At 34.9% G+C, this 10,418-nt stretch overlaps 1 protein-coding gene across 1 annotated transcript; it reads right to left on the bottom strand.

Moving 5' to 3' along the window:
* Positions 1-1,482: 1,482 nt before the first annotated feature.
* On the bottom strand, positions 1,483-7,685 carry LOC130235444 (protein NLRC3-like). The gene is made up of 7 exons (XM_056466032.1): positions 7,604-7,685; positions 5,479-5,568; positions 3,494-5,338; positions 3,186-3,359; positions 2,842-3,015; positions 2,215-2,261; positions 1,483-2,136 (listed from the first exon to the last, which is right to left on the bottom strand). The coding sequence occupies exons 3-7, from the start codon at positions 5,077-5,079 to the stop codon at positions 1,568-1,570; spliced, it is 2,550 nt and encodes an 849-aa protein (XP_056322007.1). The 5' UTR covers positions 5,080-5,338; positions 5,479-5,568; positions 7,604-7,685; the 3' UTR covers positions 1,483-1,567.
* Between the last annotated feature and the right edge of the window lie 2,733 nt (positions 7,686-10,418).

The following is a 10,418-nucleotide window of genomic DNA, read 5'->3' as shown; positions in this document are numbered from 1 at the left end:
ACCTGGTTTATTAAAAATTAAAAGTCCTCCTGCAAATAGAGTAGCCCATTGAATTGCCTAGCTGTAATCTTAATATAGAACCCAGTTGCTGTATCACTGAGAATTTTAAAAGACTTGCTGCCAGACAGCAAATTAATAATAATACATTTAGATAAATTACATATATTATTAATTTCAACGTATTAAAAACCCACATAGCAAAATTTCTCTGGCCCAGCTCTGGTCCACACAATCAGGTTTTGCTTGACCCTCATGCCGCAGTGAGTTACAGTACATGACTGGACCAAATTTGGCTTCCATACAAGGGCCAAACATTGACCATATCTGGGTCAAGTCTCAGCCAAGTTAATAACTCATAACTGGGCAAGATAGGGTGGTGTGTTACGATTGCAATGAAATGTGGGCATGCTTTTTCGCAAAGCGACCTGATTGGTAGAATTTATTTCTTTACTCAAAAGTTATTTTAATGTATTTTAAATGTGGGTCAAGACAGGCCAAACTTACGTGGGCCACATATCAATTTTTAACATCTGGGCCAAATACTATATTTTACATCTTGTGTGTGCATTAAAGACAGTGCCACCTCTGCCAAACCGGGGCCATGTTTGGCCCATATGCTGTATGTCAGTGCCGGATGAATGCCTGCTGTGCCAGCTTTATGCCAAATCTTCATAAATGTGTGTGTGACTTATTATGGACTAATTTGTAGCCCTTGTGCTTTATGCCATTTTATTTTCTAACTCTCTTTTTTAAGGGATACTGATAATATTGCACACTTGTTTGTAGTGTGCAACAATGACTTATAACATTGAGAACATTGAAAACTCATTTTTCTAAGTAATACGAATAAAAGTAAATGCAGTGATTTTGACTGATATGCTAATATTGGGCAAGCCTTGTGATGTCATACTAGGGGCAGCATATTTTTAGACTCTGCTTCTGATTTTAGAGGATTATAAAATGCATTGCTGGTTAATTTCCAGTGGACACGCATCACTGTTCAAACTCCATGTAATAGTTATTTTAGCATTGTAAGTCCTCTTACACTTGGCAAATAATCATAAATGAGAAAAAAGTTCCCCCCAGTGACACTTTATTCAAATAAAGACAGCAATAAGGGAATTGAAAAAAAATCTGTCTCATGATTTACTTTCTGCTTTTACTTATACTATTTCCTTAATCTGTAATCCATAGGGTTTTCCCCAACTAAAGCTTCCTAATTGACTAATAGTCATTCATTCAAGCCATTAGTGGTCTAATCACATGTTTTATGATATTATTGCAATTATGGGAATAAAATGTTTGGAGTTTTATTCAAAAATAATGACATAATAAGTGTTATTAGCCAATTAAGCACATACCTAAAATGAGCCACAGTGGCAAATGTTGGAATTTCTGAAAAATATCATGTTTTAATGTATTATTACAACATCTAACAGTAACAGATACATACAGTGCAAATGAACTTGCAAACTCAATAACTTAATTTTATTTATTCATTTATTTATGGATTCATAATACTGTAAATTCATGCACATAAATAGAAAATAAACAGTAACATTAAAATTTAAGATGAACAAAACAATTCATGTCTCCGTTGTTTCTCACAGTGTTTAATCTGACACAATGACACTGAGGAATCATAAACCTTAAATCCAGCATAGAGTGGTTCTGTAAATGTGGTTTTGAATGTGTGTAAATGTGTGAGTGTATATATGTCAGAGACACTGTAGAAGGACAGAATGCCAGCCGACCAGTCCAAATATACTCCTACCCTTTTAGAAGGTGAAGGAGAAGAAATGTATATGCTCTTATTATTGTGCCAGACGTTGAATCCATCTCCAATGCAGAAAACACTCCAGGAGTGCTCAGTGTATCCAAACCAAGAGTCACTTCCACCTTTTCTGTTGATTCCTTTATATGTCACTCCAACATGACCCCATCCGCTCCATTCAGCCTCCCAGTAACAGCGTTCAGTCAGACTCTCTCTACACAGAACTTGCACATTGCTCTCAAATCTCTCTGGATGATCTGGATACGGCTGCTTGGCTTCGACACATGTCACTTTCCTGTTGTCCTCAGAGAGAATGAGACGAGCATGTGCCGTGTTTGGATCCAGCGTGAGATCATAGGCATCTGAACATAGAAAAAGACCTGTGAACTACAGAAAGTACGGTTTTACAGCTCTTTGAATGTGAGTGAGTAAAAGCATACATTTCCTTAGTCCTGGTGTTATTCTTAAATGTCCTCCATGGTCCAATCTAGAAATGATGATAAAAGATGATAAAAAAATAAATAAAACATGTTGAGTTATATATATAAGAAGCAATTAATAAGCATTTTAAAAGAGGAAAATATGTGCCACGTTTCAAAAATAAATCAAACTTTTACTGCTAATTTTTTTTTTTCAATACATATTTATAGTGAAATATTTAAAATGGTTTCGATATTTAATTTCTGCAGCACTGAGATATGAACACCCAGCTGCTTTGTTGATCTCTTTTCTCTTCTGCACTGCATGTATGAATTGTTAATTGGCTTCAAAACGGAAACAGAATATTATAAAAATAAAGCACATCAAGATTTAAGATCAAGTGACTAAATAATTCTGTGTTTCAAAATATGCAAAGTAGAGCACATTTCTCATGAACACATTTGCATCAACTAGGAAACTAGGCAGTAAATGCACTATTTATTTTACTAATGTGCACTCATTGAATGAGCTGAAAATGAACAGCTATAGTGAGCGACCAATGTATGTGCAATAGTTATTATATACAGTAATTATTTGAAGTAGATCAAAATCTCTCATCATTGTCCTTAAACTAATATTCTACACACTTTAGTGTCTGCAGTCGGTAGTTTGGATCAAACAGTTTGTCGCTGAGGAGTTGCACTCCAGATTGTCCTGGATGATTGTAGCTCAGATCCAGCTCTCTGAGGTGTGACGGGTTTAAACTGAGAGCTGAAGACACATGACCACTGCCATCTTCTGTTACCATACAGCCAGACAACCTAAAGACACACATCAACAGGCAAACATTAACAACTAGACAATATCCAGACACACAGAAAGAGACAGATGATCTACAACATCATCAACAGTTCCATCATAACATCACATGAATGATTTCTCAAAAAACATTAACTAAACCCTGACTTACTTGAAGTTCATGAAGCCATACCTGAGTATCTCTATTTGACAGTTTGGACTCTTCAGTCCATCAGAAAGAAGCTTGACTCCTGAATCCTGCAGGTCATTGTTACTCAGGTCCAGCTCTCTCAAGACACAGTTTGAGGAATTTAGAGCTGATGCCACAATTTCACAGGACTGATCTGAGAGACTACAGCCAGAGAGACTGAAAGAAAATAACAGGGCTTGAGAATTAAATAATCAATATTAATATAATATTTCCACAATATAAGCTTCTTTTTGTTTACACACAAAAAATATACTTGAGGTATATTACTTGACACAAGAACTGAGACTCACATAGCTTTTGTGCAGTTGCTCACAGCTGGTAGTAGTCTTCTTCTCCCCTCAGCTGACGTGTTGTATCTCTTAAGGTCCAGCTCATCCAGCACCTCATCTGACATCTGAAGCATGTAGGCAACTACTGAGCAGTGAGCAGGAGAGAGTTTCTTCTCTGAGTGTTTGTCTGATTTAACAAATTCTTGAATCTCTCTGGACAAAGTTTGGTCTTTCACTTCCAGTAGACAGAGGAACAGGTTGATGGATCTTTCAGTGGAGAGTTCAAGTCCATCTTTGAGCCTCACTTTAATGTACTGTGTGGTCCTCCCGATGCTTTCTGCACTTTCCTCTCTGTGTGTCAGTAGATCCTGCAAGAGTTTCTGATTAGACTCCATTGAGATGCCCAGCAGGAAGCGCAGGAACAGATCCAGCTGTCCATTTACTCTCTCAAGGGCTTCATCAACTGCAACTTTAAGCAAACTTTGTATTGAAGCAAAACACTTCAATCCCTCCATAGATGTATTTACATGAAAGTAAAACAAATAGAAAGCAGCAAGAAACTCCTGGACACTCAGATGAATGAAGCTGTACACTTTCTTCTGATGAATCACAGATTCATCCTTAAAAATCGCGGAATACAACGAGACATCAGTGATATCTATGCTGCTCTCAATCAGGTCCTGCTCATAAAACATTATATTGCCCTTCATCAACTGTTTGAAAGCCACTTCAGCAAGTTTGACAATCACTTCTCTGTTAGACTGCAGGAGTTTCTCTGGATCCCTCCCCTCATACTTCTGGTTTTTGATATTGATCTGAATCAACAGGAAGTGGATGTACATTTCAGTAAGAGTTTGAGGGATTTCTGTACTCAGATCATCTTTCAGGAGCTTCTGAAGCACAGTTGATGAGATCCAGCAGAATACAGGTATGTGGCACATGATATGGAGGCTTCTTGCTCTTCTGATGTGCCAGATGATTCTGTTGGCCTGTTGCTCATTGCTGATTCTCTTCCTGAAATATTCCTCCTTCTGAGGCTCATTGAATCCCTGCATTTCTGTCAGGCGGTTGATGTATATGGATGGGATCTGACTGGCTGCTGCTGGTCTGGAGGTGATCCAGATGAGAGAAGAAGGAAGCAAATCTCCTTTTATTAGATTTGACATCAACACATCCACTGATGAAGTCTCAGTCACATCAGAAGCCTTCTCAATGTCTGTAAATCTCAGTGTAATTCTGCTTTCATCCAGACCATCAAAGATGAACACAAGTTTACACTCTTCATAAATCCTGGAGTCCAGATCATGAAGATCTGGATGAAAGTCCAGCAGAAGTCTGTGAAAACTGTACTGATGGTTTCGAATCAAGTTAAGCTCTCGAAATGTAAACACAAACATGAAATCTACATCCTGGTTAGATTTTCCCTCAGCCCAATCCAGAATGAATTTATGCACAGCAATGGTTTTTCCAATTCCTGCGATGCCTTTAGTAAGAACCGTCTTGATATGTTTTTTCTCTTCAGATTCTGATTCAGGTGAGGCCTTAAAGATGTCTTGGCAGTATATTGGAGTGTCTTGCGAATATTGTGTTCTGGCTGTTTTCTCCATCTGTAAAACCTCATGCTCTTCATTCACTCCTTCACTCTCTGTGATGTTGAGTTTGGTGTAGACCCTGTTCAGGAGGGTTTAATTCTCTGGCAGTTTAAACAATTTCTCATACTTTTTTCTCATGCTGGTTAGGTGCATGTGTTTAACTCTCTGCATGTCTCCATTTTCCAGTGTGTGTGTTTGCAGGATTTCTTTATGTTTTTCCTTTGTGTTGTTCTGATTGTGGGGTGTAGAGGATGGCCAACATATCTTTCCCCTTCTGAAAAAAAAACAATAACCGTTGCAATTGCTAGTGACATTTTTGTATTGCATTAAATGTAATTTCAAAATAGACTTTTTCAAACCATATTTATTTCAAGATACACTACAATACATTAATAAGTGAATATGTATACTAACTGAGCATCAGAAGTCACTACTTCATCGTTGGTGGGTAGCTCCATGGATCTGTTACTGATCTGAAGTATACACTGGGTTCTGAAGACTGAACTTAGACATAGAAGTGTCACATGAGCAGGAGAGGAATGCAGTCAGAGATTAGGATATGCATGTAGTTATGTGTTTAACAGTTAAATGAGTAAACGAGAACACAAGAATACAAACATACAAACCCTGAGAAGAGACTGCATTTTTATACACAAGGGATATAGAGGAAAATGAGGAAGAGGATTGAGTTAATTATGGAAACTAACAAAGGTAATTATGATATCCAATAAGGTACAGTGCAAACAAAGGCAAAGCACAGTAGTAATCAATAAACAAAAGAACAACAACAGATTGTTGCTACGAGACAAGAAACGGGAACATTGGGAATCTAATTTCAGAGCTCTTATAAATCTAATGTACCTTAGATTTACATTTACTGTATTATTTAGCAAAGACCAATGACAGAACATACATTATACATTAATAACAGAATATACATTAAAATGTCCAGTCCATCCCATGGAGGCAGTTTACAAACTTGCAGTTATTTTCAGACTGCAATCTATAAAAGAGCGATAGATTTACTTAATATATTTGCTTCAAAAGAGCTCTCTCCGGTGGGTTTAATTTATCTAGTACTCGCAGAAAGGTCTTAGATCCAAGGGGGTTGACTGTTTGGAAAGCTAAGGAAAATCATTCAACTAAAGCCCTGTTTAGACTACATGATTTTTATCGTTAGTAATGACAGTCATATCCAGTTAAATGGATATGATTGTGATCTTCAAATCCCATGCTAAATGCAAATTTAATTAGGTTACATCAACTAAGGCATCAGATACAACACATTTTATTAAAATAATATTCATTTTTACAGAATTGTAAGCTATTTATGTTATTCGGCATACAAATAATTTTACATGTAGGATACAGAAGACTTTGTACTTCACTAGTGTTCCAAACATCATCTTAAGCACACACAGCAGTCCAATCTGAAAAAAATGCCAGTGTAAACAACCCCACAGTGTCAGATTATATTATCTAGATAAATTCTTGTAGTGGGTAACAAAATATGCCGGACTACACATTGCTTCATGTCTACAACGTGCATTCTGCCATCAAGGAGCTGCATAAAAACGTGTTTCCCTACATATGGCAAAGTCTAATGTGAGATCTCCATACCTGTCTATCATGACAATCATGACAAAAACATGTTTTTTCAAAGATTATTTTGTATTTTACCATACTATCCCATTATCATCCTATTTAAATATTTTCCTGTATTCTGTATTTTTAATCTTTCTATGAAAGGTGACAGTAACATTAACACAGATCTGATCTGTGAGCTTAGCTGTTCCAGAGAATTTTGATTTCATTTTATTTTGGCCTAAAAGCACTTTAAATTATTATAAAAATGTCCCATTCCATTAATTTCCATTAAAACGCGTCATCAAATGCTCCTGTGCAACTTCTGAATCAGTCAATTCATGTAGCATTGACTGTCAGATGCATTGCAGTGACACTGTTCCCAAATGGCTTCTATACACAAAATATTTAAAGTATGGTTCTTTACAAGTTATATAAGTTAGTTTTTAATTAGCACCCAAGAATTATTTTGTGTTGAATGCCAACCCTAATCTCATTCTATATTGAGCTTTTACTGTTTTTATGGTCTGAACTGGAAAATGGAAACCAGAGTTAAACTATAACATCTGTGGTCATTTACAGTACATCAGCCTTTAGAATTTTTTTTTTTATATAAAAATTTTGAACCGTACTATTGTAAAGAACTTGAATTAATATGTTGTGGTGATTCTGTTGCTAGGGTAATACAACTACAGTAATGTAAACAAATTACACAATACTGTAGTTTGTACATTTGATAAGGTATACTACTCAACAGTAATAATGTAGTAAAAACTAAAGTATTATAGTATTCAACAGTTCACTGTAGTTAATACGTCATTATGTAATATTCAGCACCGTTATAAACTGACATTAACTTTAGAATGTTTTTGAAATTCCCATATAATGCTCATCAAAAAATGACATGAAATGTAAAATAAATTATTATTACACGACAAATAACTCCTGAACTTACCAGTTACCACAAAGTACGCTTCGTTTTCATTGTAAACAGCTTAACGTCTTGGCGTCTCATTACTTTTGCTTTCGTTTTCAACTCCCCCCAAACACATATAAACCAAACGAATTCCTCCCTCTAGTGGTACATAGTGATGTCGCAGGTTTCCTTTTTATTTAATTTTTTTTTTTACGGTCACTTTGACAAACTCGTATGTCGTTTTGCAAAATACAAAACACGTGTCCTTTTGAAAGCATTGCATTTGAATATATTTTGTTAAAGTAAGTATAATTCATCGTGAAATTTATTGCAGTGCTTCTTGTCCGAAATTACACAGTTTTATTTCATATATCAATCAGGCAGTGAAGATTTTTAAAGAAATCAGATTTTAAAAACGGCGATTTTGTAATTTCGCCTGAAACGCTTGGGTCCGTCTACATACCCCACTAAATATCTAGGCCAAAGATTAGGATATGCCATCAGTATGGAGTAGCCCCCAACATTATGACATTTTGACAGTCCCCAGGCGAAGGTCAGTAACAATGGAAACATTATAAGGTTCTTATTGAAATCGCCAAAAGAGTGAAATTAAGTTAAAGCCAATGAGCATCTCAACCAAGTCGAGTCAGTTTTCTAAAGCTGGGAGAAATGCTTTGTTTGTCAAAAAGAACTGATAGGCTTCTTAGCTACTCTGCTCTTTATCATTGTGCCAATCTTGATCCTGCTATTAGTAGATTACCTGCACCTTAAGAGCATTGCTTTGCTTATTTGCCACTATGTCAATTTGTGCTGCATATTGTGTTGGTGAATATGACATATAATATATAAAATATAATTGTAAGATGTTAGTTATGAGCTCCGGGCAGAATTTTATAAGCAATTCTCCGAATCTCTTGCTCCGTTTCGTGTAAACGTTTTCATTGAAAGTATTGCATCTTTAGAACTTCCCCCTAGTTTATGTCCCAAACTGAAAAAAGATTTAGTGTTAATTGAAAATTGGCATCCAATAAGTTTACTGAATAATGATTACAAACTTTTGGCCCTAATATTTTCTAAAAGAATTAAAAATGTTTTAAATTCCATAATAGATGAGACACAATCTGGTTTTCTAAGTAATAGGCATATTTCTAATAATGTACGTTCAATCTTTGAAATTTTAGATTATTCAAATCTGACTGATGATGATGGTTTTCTTCTTTTTTTTAGATTTCTATAAAGCGTTCAACACATTGGAACATGAATTTATTTTTCAGTGTCTTTCTAAATTTGGATTTGGAAATTATTTTTGCACTGCTATTAAAACCTTATATATGAATGGGAGTAGTTTAGTTATTTTAAAAATAGCACAACTCGTCGTTTTGATATAATGACGGGCATTAGTCAAGGGTGCCCTATTTCCCCTTACCTATTCCTTTTTGCAGCTCAAATTCTTTGTTTACATGTAAAAGCCAGCAATTTAAAAGGTATAACTATTGCTGAGAGAGAGGTGATCATAAGCCAGCTCGCTGATGACACAACTCTTTTTCTTAAAAATGATAGTCCACTTGCAATAAATATTTATTATTGATTCATTTTCTAAAGCTTCAGGTTTGTGTTTAAATATTCAGCCTTTTAAGGCTTATTTATGTTGCTCAATCTGTTCCTCTGGATCCTAAATTAAGTAAAAATATTGACCGTATACTCTTTGAATTTTTATGGAAGCGTTCAATTCATAATATTAGAAAGTCAGTTGTAATGAACACGTGTGAAAAAGGTGGTCTAAATTTTTGAGATTTTAGCACTTTAAGCTACAAATTTGTGTTTTTTTTTTTTGAACGAATTTAAACAATACCTTTCACTGATTCAATTGTCTCAACAAAAAGGCTCTAAAAACTTCAACTGTCTGCGGTTCTTTCCCTACGTTTAATGAGTAAATTTTGCCTTTTCAATATGTATTTTTTATATACCCCGGTGTTCAGCTGTTTCTTCTTATTTTTTTTTTATTTTTTTTTTTTGTTTGCAGTTCTTTTTCTTCATTGTTAAAGATGATTGTTCTGCCTATGTGTTAATATATGTATAAATTGTATACATTGTTTATGGACTTAATAAAAAATAAAAAATAAAAAATTATGAGCTCCGGTTTGCGTGGGTTTCCTCCGGGTGCTCCCCCACTGACCAAAGACATGCAGTACAGGTGAATAGAATAAGCTAAAACATGTCCTGGATAAGTTGACGGTTCATTCCGCTGTGGCGACCACTGATTAATAAAGGGACTAAGCCAAAAAGAAAATGAATGAATGAATGAATGAATGAATAATGTTACTTATGTATTCTTTAATTTGCTCATTGTCAGTAAACCCACAGAAATGTACATGTTGTTGTGATATTTTGCTTTCACTCAAATTTGCCCTGTTTAATAAAAATGGCCCTAATTGTCAGTAAAATAATAAAATATTGAAGTTCTAACCTATTGAATTTCACTCTTATCACTGCTATTGAAATGCAGACACCTCTCTCTCTGAAAATAAATTTTAAGAGGAAAATATGATTTATAAATCTGTACCTTTAATCGGTACTTTTCTTAATAAAAGTAAAGTATTTAAGGAATGCTTTAACAAGATATTTAGAGCACCTCTAATTTCGTATTTTTTATTCATATATTTGTTAGGTGGTTTTTCAAATATTTGAATTTAGTAATTAAACAAACAGAAATATAAGTTTCTGATACAATTTTATGTTTGTTTCATTTTTTCTGCTTCATTGTACTGTGTACTGTAGATAATTAAAAATGATAATTCCATAGTTTACTCAATTATAAAGAAACCTGAGATGAATGAAAACATGCAGAAAAGAC

The sequence above is a fragment of the Danio aesculapii genome, chromosome 9 (assembly GCF_903798145.1).
Source record: "Danio aesculapii chromosome 9, fDanAes4.1, whole genome shotgun sequence".
Taxonomy (NCBI): Eukaryota; Metazoa; Chordata; class Actinopteri; order Cypriniformes; family Danionidae; genus Danio; species Danio aesculapii.
This window is presented reverse-complemented; position numbering and strand designations above follow the sequence as displayed.